General features: G+C 39.2%; 1 protein-coding gene across 1 annotated transcript in view; it reads right to left on the bottom strand.

The window, feature by feature from the left end:
- Positions 1-12,013, bottom strand: part of STK17B (serine/threonine kinase 17b) — a 45,584-nt gene that overhangs the window by 30,149 nt on the left and 3,422 nt on the right. The window contains exons 2-3 of the mRNA XM_032803608.2: positions 8,775-8,941; positions 1,223-1,435 (exon numbers count right to left, since the gene is read on the bottom strand). Of these exons, the coding sequence (XP_032659499.1) occupies positions 1,223-1,435; positions 8,775-8,896 (335 nt within the window). The 5' untranslated portion in view covers positions 8,897-8,941. The remainder of the gene's footprint in view (positions 1-1,222; positions 1,436-8,774; positions 8,942-12,013) is intronic.

Here is a 12,013-nt window from a genome sequence, read left to right as displayed (position 1 = left end):
AAAAAAAAAAAAAAGCCGGGGGGAGGGGATGACATACACACACACACACGACTCATTCCTTCTCCAAATTGATCCTCTGAAAGGGATTTATCTTCAAAACCTACTTGGGTTAATTTAAATATTATATATTAAGCACCAGTGATTTTTTTTCCCTTTAGAAATGAAAAAAAAAAAAAAAATAGCCAGAATAAAAGATGCAAAAAGTGAAGGTCCCAACTCCAGCGTTATCACAATCGTTTCCTACTCTTGTTTTTCTTAGTGAAATATGTAACTAGCGCTGTGTCCCAACACGTATACCATAAAACACAGAAGTTACATAATGCAACCATGTTAATTCTGTCACTCAAGTCTTAATTTTTGCATTTCTGAACGCAGTTTTAAATGTGCACGTTCATTAATTATATTCATTTTTGAACTTTAAGTATAGCGCTAGTATATATAGTTCAATTTTCTTGATTTATGTCACCATAGCATTAATTTAATTGTTTCTGCAATATTTATCTCGTATTAGTTATTCATAATTGATGATGAGAAATTGTTATTTACAAAACAAAAGCATGTAAATTAACTGATAGTTTCAATACATCTTTTGACATGAAATATAAATCATATGGAAAATTCTAGGACACAAGGGAGCATAAAAAGGCAATATTAACTACCCGTATATACTCGTTCATTAGCCTGTTCGTTTATAAGCCGACCCTCAAATATGGATAGTAAAAATAGCAAAAAATGTATAACCCTTTCATAAACTGACCCTATATTTCAGGGGTTGGAAAACTTTGGCTCCCTGCCCATCAGGGTAAGCCGCTGGCAGGTTGGGATGTTTTGTTTACTTGGAGCATCTGCAGGCAGGATGTGGCGCGCCACTTCCTTCAGCTCCCATTGGTTGGGAACTGCGAACCGTGGCCACAGGGAGCAGAGGGCTCCATGCCTGCAGATACTCCAGGTAAGCAAAACAACAATGTATTAGATACTCAATTCAATGATTCCATTCAGTTTAAAATCATCAAATTTTGGTGTAGACCCATTTATAAGCCGACCCTTGCTCTTTCATGCATCACTTTTTTACCAAAAATATTCGGCTTATGTATGAGTATGTACGGTACACTGTATATATGCTCATATGTTGTTCTCCTGATTACTTTCGGTCAACTGATACAAACAATGAATGTTAACAAATCTATTATACAATAGTGAAGTTGATGCAATGCATACTTACTATTCCAACACTAAAATGATTTCATTTGTCATTTCATAGACTTCATGGAGATTAACGACACGAGGACTAGACTTTGTTAATTCAAGCACAGCAATTTCATGTAAAATTTCTGCTTTGCAGTCCTGTCCTCTTCTCCTCTTCTTTAGGAATTTAGCTGCATATTCTTGGCCTGTGGATTTAGCTATACATTTTCTAACCACAGCACATCTTCCTCTGCAAAGAGAATTAAAAAGATTTAAGATTTCTTTAGTGAAAAATATGACAATTACACAGAGGCTTAGATATGGGCACTTCACAAATACTTAAGATAAATAGTTGTTTGCAGTATTGCTGTAGCTGCGTTGGTCCCAGGACACAAGAGCAACAACGTAGGTGAGCGAATGTATTATTGACCCAATTTCTGCTGGTGAAAGAGACAAGCTATCAAGCTCCAAAGACCACTTTTTGGGTCCTGAAGATAAATAAGCTAATATTTTTCTAGTGCATTATTTCCCAAAGACAATTATGTGTTCAAAAAAAGTAGTTAGGCAGCACCTATATAGCATGGTTTCACTGTGAGCTACAAAACCAAATGGCAGGTTCTTTCAGGCATGTTGGAAACTATAACTGCATTTCTTCAGTGTTTATATATTAAAACATTCTCAGACATGAACCCATGGTAATACAATATTTAACCAAAAATGAAGGTTCATATGCAATCAGGTTGCAGTAATGAATTAATATTAGTTATTTTTCCACATAAGCAACTGTTGTTACTACAGGGATGTTATTCAATCGTGAACAAAAAGGGAGGTAAGTCTACAAAAGAATCTCTTCCACAGGTTGGACCACATCTCAATAGTTTGAGAATCCTGGCTAGTGTACTGTTTCTTTCAATAAATCAACACCATCATTTCAGCAAACATTGAATATACTAATCTTATAGTAAGATTAGAAATCACTTCCATCTATTAAGGGGCTTACAATGTCTAGTTCAAGTTAGCTAAAAAAAATTACACGTGCACAGAAACACATTTTGCATATGTAGGGCATTTGATGCCAAGATCTCAAAGTGCTGCACACACTTAAGATTCACTCCCACTCCTGTGACACGACTTAATAGTTATAAAAGTTTCTCTATTTGTCATGTTTATTTTTAGACAAATTTATTTCTAATTTAGGATTAAGTGATTTGTGGGAATTACAGATAGCCTCCATTCAATTATATTAAGGTTTCACTAAAAGTGTGCCTTATTGGGAAGAAACTCCCATTAAGTGTAAGAGATTTTCAAAGCCCATAAATTCCCTCCATAAACAATTCTCAAGATTGCAAACAAAAGCTTAGGTTTTGTGCATTTTTATAAAATTCAATTCTTACATGCTTTGTTTGTTTTAAAAACAAACCAGAAAGCTGAGTTACAATATAAACTTTTAGATGGCTAAACTCAGGCATGGAAAAGAGGCTTGCCCAGGTTTGTGCAGCAAGTCAATGATAAAACCAGAAATACAATCCAGTAATCTTGTCACTCAGTCCTATTTTTTAGTTGCTAGACATCATTCCTCTTCTTGAATATAGTACAAAGACAAAGCGTTCTGTTTCATTTCCCTGACAACTGTTAAGTATAGAAGCAAAAATATGTTTTGGTAAAGACAAGATTTTAGAAGAAAGCCACATACTGTTTCTAAAAACCAAGCTGACCTTTTAGAAAACTAGAAAAAAAAAATGTACTCCCTAACCCAAGTTATAAACTCCTGAAAAAGCAAGGTTTATGATCACGAGGACATTTCAACAGAGCCTAGTTTCACAATTATGAAGTATTTTCATAATTAGACAAAAATAGAATGGACTTAAGAACTGAGACAAGGAAATAAAATTAAAAATTTCAAATAGTGTAAATATGAAGAACTTTTCTAGAGTTTTACATACGAAGATCAGCATACTGTATATTTTCAGAGTTCATATACATCAATGAATATGCAGATGATGCCTTGCCACATGCAAATTCTATCACCTATTCACACATGCTAGAAAAGATCATGTGCAGCTCTGGATTCTGAGTTGAGGCCCCTATTGACGTCTGAATCAACCTCCATACAAAAAAAATATACCCATCTTGCTTATCAAAACAGTTTCCATTTGCAGGTAATATTAAATACACCTTCCAATTAGTATAAAAGCTGATGAATTATGAAATGGTGTAAAATTCCACAAGTTTCTAGTATTTATTGTTAAAAATATTGACTAAATACTCCTCACTATTTTGCAACAGACCAGATAGTGAAATAACTAAGAACAAAATGTTGCTTTAAAAGAAAACCAAACCACATACAAAGTGCAGAAACAGATGGGGAGCATATTATGTAAAAGTCAACATATGAATTAGTTAAAAGAAAGAGATAGAAGAATGTTATTAGCCTGAGATCAACACCCTCTTATGTCAGATAACTTCAAATGGCTAACTGCTTTCCCAGCTCTGAAAATGCTTTGCAATAATCTGTTTAACATGAATCAGATGAATTCTATAACAAATAATAAAATTTGAAGATAAAATATATTTTGGTGGGTATTTGTCTTGCCCTACCAACCACAACTTAAATTTTTAAAAAAGAGGAACAATTTAAGTTTCATGTAAACAGTCAAAGCTTTCCTGCTAATTTCCTGAACATCTTCCTTCCACTTAGAGTGAACACTAGTTTTGAAAAGTCAGTGATAGTACCTCATGAAGACAGGATATATGAATTATTACTAATAAAGGTTATTGCTTTTTATTTGCAATGTACTACAAATTTAAACTTGTGCTAATTAAGAAAAAAACCTGTAAGATGAGCTAAGACTGAAACAATAAGAACATAAGAATGGCCATACTGGGTCAGACCAAAGGTCCATATAGCCCAGTATCCTGTCTACCGACAGTGGCCAATGCCAGGTGCCCCAGAGGGAGTGAACCCAACATGCAATGATCAAGTGATCTCTCTCCTCCCATCCATCTCCACCCTCTGACAAACAGAGGCTAGGGACATCCTTCCTCACCCATCCTGGCTAATAGCCATTGATGGACTTCACCTCTATGAACGTATGCAATTCGTTTATGGACACTGTTACAGTCCGAGCCCTCGCAACCTCCTCAGGCAAGGAGTTCCACAAGTTGTCTGTGCGCTGTATGAAGAAGAACTTCCTTTGATTTGTTTTAAACCTGCTGCCCATTAATTTCATTTGATGGTCCCTACTTCTTGTCTTATGGGGACAAGTAAATAACTTTTCCTTATTTACTTTCTCTACATCACTCATGATTTTATATACCTCTATCATATCCCCCCTTAGTCTACTCTTTTCCAAGCTGAAAAGTCTTTAATCTCTCCTCATATAGGACCCCATTCCAAACCCCTAATCATTTTAGTTGCCCTTCTCTGAACCTTTTCTAATGCCAGTATATCTTTTTTGAGATGAGGAGACCACATCTGTACAAAGTATTCAAGATGTGAGCGTACCATGGATTTAGACAAGGGCAATAATATATTCTCCATCTTATTTTCTGTCCCCCCTTTAATGATTTCTAACATCCTGTTTGCTTTTTTGACTGCCGCTGCACACTGCATGGACGTCTTCAGAGAACTATCCACAAAGACTCCAAGATCTTTTTCCTGATTCGTTATACATACAATATGATGGGGCTAATTTAGGTACAGTTGGGGCTATTTCTTCCAATGTGCATTACTTTACATTTATCCACATTAAATTTCATTTGCCATTTTGTTGCCCAATCACTTAGTTTTCTGAGATGTTTTTGAAGTTCTTCACAGTCTGCTTTGGTCTTAACTATCTTGAATAAATAAATATATCAGTAAGTTCAAGGAAAGATACTTTTTGATTAAAAAAAGATCTGCAGAAAGGCAGGAAATTCATTATATTTTAACAATGAAATACAAAAATGAATAGTTAAGATAATCCCTGGTAAACCACCACTATGCACACAGGGCATGCAGAAATACATTTAATGAAATTTCATAATATTTACATCGGGGTCTCAAACACGCAGCCCGCAGAGTTATTTCCTGCAGCCTGCCATAGACGCTGACTCCACTGGCAGCCAAGCTCCCCTACCCCCCCACAGCACACCACATCCCTGCTCCTCTGCCTACTTCCCAGCACTTCCTTCCACCAAACAGTTGTTTGGCAGCGCTTAGGACTTTCCAGGAGGGAGGGGGGAGGAGCAGGGACACATCACACTCAGGGGAGGAGGCGGAGAAGAGGCAGGGCTGGGGCAGGGATTTGGGGAAGGGGGTGAAATAGGGGCAGGGAAGGGGCGGAGACTTTGGGGAAAGGGTTGGAAGGGAAGATGTTGTTAGCTGGATCAGCAAAACATAACCCATCTCTGGCCCTGCAGCTGCAAGCTCCCCTACACATGCTCTGGGGAGGAGGGCAGGCAGGCAGGCTCTCGGAGCTACTATTTAAGGCAGTGTTTACAGTCACTCTTGCTCTGGGGGTGGGGATGTCTGCTGCGTGAATTTCAATGAGCCATTTTCACAGTTCTCTGAAGTTTACCCAGGTCAAACTGCCCAAGCTTGACAAACAGCCTTGCTGCTCCTCGCATCAGACCAAGCTATTGAGCTTGCTCTTCCTGCATCCCCAATCCTCCCCTCCAGCTATACCCCAACTCACACCAACCCTTGGCCAGCCCCTTCGCCACTCTTCAAATCTCCCCTCCCTCAAGGGAGTTATCATAAGCCTCTTCCCAAATCTGGACCTTAGCATCCAAAAATCTGGGTGCCTAGCATGAACCCCTCTAAGCTCAATTTACCAGCTTAGATCTGATCTCGCTGCCACCATCCAAAATTTCCAGGGTTTTGGCCCCCTCTGGTCCCCATTACCTTCCTGGAGGGACCCCAAGACTCAGAAACCTGAGCCTACACAAAGGAAATAACCCACTTCCTTCCCTCTCTCTCTCCCACCCCAGACTTTCCTCTCTGGCTAACCTGGGAGTATGATGCAATCTCTTTACATCAAATACCAAGAAGCATATCTCCTCTATTCCACAAGAGACAACCCCAAATACAAGGAAACAGAAAAGATTCTCTCTCTCTTCCCCCATAGCTCTTCCCGCCCTGGGAACACTAGGAAAGTTAAACCACAGAGCGTAGTGTTTCCCCTCCCCGTCTTTCTTTCTCCTTAACCAGAGAAAACTCAACAGGTTTTTTAAAAAGAAAGATTATATAAAAAAGAAGAACAAAGCATCAAATTATTCTTGCATCAAGATGACAATCAAGGGCTATTGTTTATAAGAAAATATGAATAAACAGTCTGATCAAAAAGAATATCCAATTTGAAACATTCCAGCAAGTACACAATGTAAAACACCCAAAACAACATAAAGCCTATATGTTTTTCTACTTGTACTTACAAGTTGGACACAGAAGATTAGAAGAAGAAAGAAGCTTCTCATAGCTGAGAGACAAACAAAAAGCTCAGAGTCCAAAAATTCCCTCCCTGACTTTGAAAAATCCAGTTTCCTGATTGGTCCTCTGGTCAGGTGTTTGGTTCCCTTTGTTAACCCTTTACAGGAAAAAGAAACATTAACCCTTAGCTACCTATTTATGACAGAGGGCCAAACACACCTGCCATTGAAATCCTCTCCACTGATCTCACGTGCAGTGTGAAACACTGGGGGAGAAGAAAACCGGGAAAGCAGCAGCAGACAGTCACTGGAAAAAGCGCTTGTCCTTTAACACTGGGAGGGAGGGAAGGGGAAAGCGAATCAGAGAGAAATATCGGGGTGGGGGGAGAGAACAACGATCTTGGATCTTCCAGTTTACAAAAGCCAAGCCTGTTCCTCGCGCCTCCCACCCTCATCAACGCCTGGGTGGGAAAGAAATCCCCAGTCCTTCTGGGGATGCGGACGCTTCAACACAGGTGCTGACTGCTGAGTAAATTCGCTCAATAGAGGCCTACAACTCCCAGCATGCTCTCTACTCCACCTTGCACTGAGATGCTGCCTTAGAGATGGAGCAAGGCATGCTGTGAGTAGTTTGTTAAGAGTGTCAATGTAGTTTGTATGAACAGTTACTTTTAAAAGTTCCTGCCATTATGCTGATAGACTGTTAGCGTAGAAGATCATCATCAGTGTTACTGACCACATAAGGAATAGTTATAAGTGTTTATATTTTATTAAAACCCCCCTCCGCATTAGAGCTTTAAAAAAGTTAATACATTGACTTTTAATAGCATCCTATATTACTCTTCATTTTTGACTACACTTTTGTATGGTTGTGTGAAAAGGTTTCAATGATGTGGCCCTCAGGCCAATGTACTAGTCCTCATGAGGCCCTCATAGTGATTTGAGTTCGAGACCCCTGATCTACATGAATGTACTGTCACATCTGACATGTGAGGTAGGAACATTTTTCTAAAAAGACTTCCTGCTGAATATGCCATTTCTTCACTGTCCTTCTGTTAACACCTTTGTCACGTGCAATGAATAGTGCAGCCTTGTCCAGCTCCCCACTCCAAGCTGTCTAAAACATGACTACTGGGATCACACTCTTACTCTGCTCCAAGCACATCACCTCATCCTTAGAATCCCTTCATTGGCTACGTGGCCCTTATCATAACAAATTTAAGCACTTCCTCACCTACAAAACCATACATTCTACATCTCCATTCTTAACTCCTCCTTTCGTCTCCTTTCTACACTTGGCTTTGTGCCTCCTATCATGCTGCTCCCAAACCCTAGAGCAGATCAAGCTGTCTTTCTTCAAGCAATCTATACACCAGTGTTTCCCTCAAATGTGAGCAAAGACTAGCAGGGGAAGGATGGAGAAAGAGGGCAAACAGGCCTCTTGCTTTGTTCTCCAGATTTTCAGCTTGCATTTAAAAGAGTAAGTCTCTAGACAATGGGATTACAAAAAAAACTTTGAAAATATGATCAGACTAACCAGTGAGCTACGTCTGTCTGAGATTCCAGTATTTTGCTAATATACGGAATGTATAAAAAGGAGTAGTAGTATCGTACAGTGAAGAGCTAGACAGTCTACTTCAAGTGACTGTCCATTTTGGGCAGCCCTTTAACACCACAAAATGGTAGGGCTGAAGGTGGGACTTAGCTTTCAAACGTTTAGGAAATGATGTCTTTCACCCTTCCTTATAATTACTCCTCACACTATCCATCTTTTGAAATTTTTCCATGTCTTATTTAGATTATAACCTCTTCAGCATATTTCTGAAGCATGTGTATGTAAGAAAAAAATCATGACCCCTGATACACATGTAGAGGAGATCCTGTGTACACAAATCTATACACATGCGTGTGGAAAGGACTGGCAAGCCATCTACATGGCATCTTCCCCTAGATACCACATAGACCTTTCCATTTGACTGGGTATATTAACAGAGGAAGAAATGCATTTTATTTCCTCCGCATGCTCCACCTTCTGGAATCTACTAGAAAAGATAACACAGGCTGGGGTTACATTACTCTTTCAACAAATACCTCTCTGCAGCTGGGATTTCTTTTCCATGTGAAGTTACACTTCTTCCCCCCCTCACTCCCAAACCATCACATAAATAGGATGTTCTTACCTTCCTAGTTCTTTAGGTTCAAGCATGTAAAAATCGTAAAAATTATCCATCTTGATTTGTGTCTGAAGAGATGTGGACAACAAGCCTAAAAGGCTTTTGCTCTCTGACTTTCTCCTGGACATAATTAACACGAGGTCTTCTCTCCTCTGCTGGTTATCTATTTTCACCTGTCAAAACAATATGTATTTAAACATGACCAATACTACAAAAATCCCACTGCTACACAGCAGGAAAAGTCATCTCATAAAGCTATGTCATCAAAAACAGCTATTTTAACACCTTTGGTTTTTCATCTCTCTTAAAAAGAATGAATAGGGATAGCAATAAGAATAAGGATTGCTTATGAACGGAAGTCAATGGATAACAGGCTGAGCTATGGCCATATAAAAATCACATGACATTTCTTAATATAACATCTAAAAGGGATTCCCTGTTCTTACCATGTCTATCAAAATTGCAAAGAACATAGGAGAGCAGAGGAATATTTTGTATAAGAATTTCATAAAGATAAGTTATTGTTAAGAGTTGTGGTAATCCTTTAATATACAACACTAAATCAGTGAATAAATCAGCACACCTTCTCCAAGCTTATGAGTTACTAGCTATGTTCTTATAATTAGGTGAGGTCATTTAGAACCTACTGATGTGCATGTATTATCTCAGCTCTGTTACCTGGGTAATATGCTGCTACACAAGTTTAGTAAGATACACCCTCCAACATTATCTCCATTAGCTGTCTATAAAAAAGCAGATTATAATGCAGTACTGCACTTTTCATAGCCTGTGTTTGTGTAGGCCATAGCTATATTCAAAGTCATCTCTTTGGGCCTTGTCCTGCACTTTCATACTATGTGCCTTAGAAACCTCACCATGGTGGTACCTCTCAGTCATGTCAACACTCAGTAGGGAATTTCTTATTAAAATCCCTCAGATTAAGAAGAGTGATACCATGGTTTGGAAGGTTGGAACCAAGAGTCTTCATGCTACTCTGGAGGATCTCTGATCCATTCCCTGGGAGGGGAAAGGTAAGGAAAGGTATCAGGCTGACTGTGGCTCTATTCTAGATCAAAGCATAGACTGAGAGGGCTTCCAATGGTGAAAGCAATGGCTTGATTAAGCAAATAGCTCAAAGGATGAGACATTTCCTGGAAAACCAGTAGGTGTTCAGGAGGAAGTTCAAACTTCTCTGGTGAGATTTATGTTACTAGGACAATGGGTTTATCCACATAAGTTATTTCCACTTTCTTTCCCGGAAAAGGAAAAGAAAAAACCAACTGCCACCCACACTATTGTTCTTTCCTTAAAAAAAAAAAGAAGTACTACATATCCAGTGCTGCACAAGGGGCAGATTCAGATGAGGCTGTTCCAGTGGCTTGATGCAATGAACCTGAGCCATCACAGTAACTATGGTTCCAGTAAGAATCAATGGCTCTAAAGCAGCAGCAAGCAATTTAAAATGAGGTTTCAGGTATTGAACTGATGGCCTTGAACCTGGGGCAGGGTATGGTTCCATAATATGGCCCTGGACCTTAATGTCACCCTTTGCTGTAGCTCTGATTTCTGCATAGGATTGCTTTTCCACTTCAATATGAAAATCGAGGAGTGCCAGAACATTAAGGGTATGCTCTCAAGGACTGGCTCTTTCATCTGACACATGTGAGGCCAAGCTTTTATGCTCTGCCACAGACGATCTCCGCCAATTCACAGTGACCACCACCTTCGACTCCTTGGCTTGGGGCAAATCTAACGGTTCTGGAACCTTGCCAGACTTTTTAACCTGGGGGTCAGAGCGGAGGCTGGTCTTCCAGCACTTATATAGACCTGCATTTCAGACCTGGAAGGTTTAACCACTGATGGTTCCTACAACAGCATAGGTTGGAAGAGATTCTGATGCTCCTTTCTGGTCCCAGAGTCAAAAGCGTTCCATATGAAACAACAAGAAACTAGATGACCTTCCTCCACATCAATACCAGCAGGCCAGATGATGCATGTGTGCATCCAAAGCAGAAAGAAACAGCAAGACAAGAGGCACATCTCAAACTCTGGTTTCTTTGTCTCCAGTTCCAATGTATCAGAACCAAGTACTCATGCCAGGGCACTAATAGCCTTAGACAAAAAACAACAAGAAAATACAGAGAGCTAGTTAACTAAAACGTAGCTAAACTAAGACAGACATATCACTGGGAACACTCTATTCTGACAAACCTGAGTCCATGAACGTCTTTGCTACTGCAGCTGGAAGAGACTGAGGCAGTCAGTGCTCAACCCCATTCCCTTTCGTGTACCCCATCCTTCACACTGCCCTTCCTAAATTTTAACGACAAACATCCAGCCTATTTCAGGGGAAAATATGTTCTAAACCATGCAAAGCAGTGTAAATGCATGCAATAAGAGTCTTTGACATAATTTGAGCAGTTATTGCAAACCAGTTTCTGTGTTACTCTGAATATCTTAAAGTTTGGTTTTTAACAGCTGAAACAAAAATTTAAGTTAAACATGTAAATCTTGATACTGCAATCAAGTCTGCACAGGCTGATCCTTGCACCTGAGGGGAATACCAAGGAAGGCAAAAGGGGTCAGCCACATGGATCCAATTGCAGTAGTCAGGCCTCACTTTGAATTTAGAAGTCTTTTATATAGACATCAAGGTTATTGAAATGAGGGCATCTGAGATATTCAGGTTGCACTAAAAGAATAAGTCTCTCAATTACTCACTGCTTGTTGAAGGATATAGTTATGCCAAAGGCATAGAACAGCAAGTAGTGATCTTTCATACAGTATGGTAAGTGTGATGCAAGATCTGAACAGAACAGGGTTACTTAAGGACAATAGCAAACAAAAAAACAAGTAAAGTTAAAACATGATTTTGAACAGTTAAAAATGTAAATCAATAGAAATTTACAGAACTATTTTTGAAAGTTCAACAGTATACAATGGAGTCTTGAAGGGGTCTGCCTTGAGTCCAGTACCATTCGATATTTTCATTAGGACTCAGATAATGGGGTGGAGAATATGCTTTACAAAAAAAACGTGGCTGGGAAGAGTTGCAAGCACTTTGATAAAAAGGATCAGAAATCAAAATGACCTTGACAAACTGGAGAATTATTCTGCAATCTACAAGATGAAATTTAATGCAGATATGTGCAAAGTGCTACACTTAGAAAGGAAAAAAATCAAATGCATCACTACAAAATGGAGAGTAACTGGCTAGGTGGTAGTATTGCTAAAAACAATTAGGG

Source organism: Chelonoidis abingdonii, chromosome 10 (genome assembly GCF_003597395.2).
Source record: "Chelonoidis abingdonii isolate Lonesome George chromosome 10, CheloAbing_2.0, whole genome shotgun sequence".
NCBI classification, from domain to species: Eukaryota; Metazoa; Chordata; order Testudines; family Testudinidae; genus Chelonoidis; species Chelonoidis abingdonii.
This window is presented reverse-complemented; position numbering and strand designations above follow the sequence as displayed.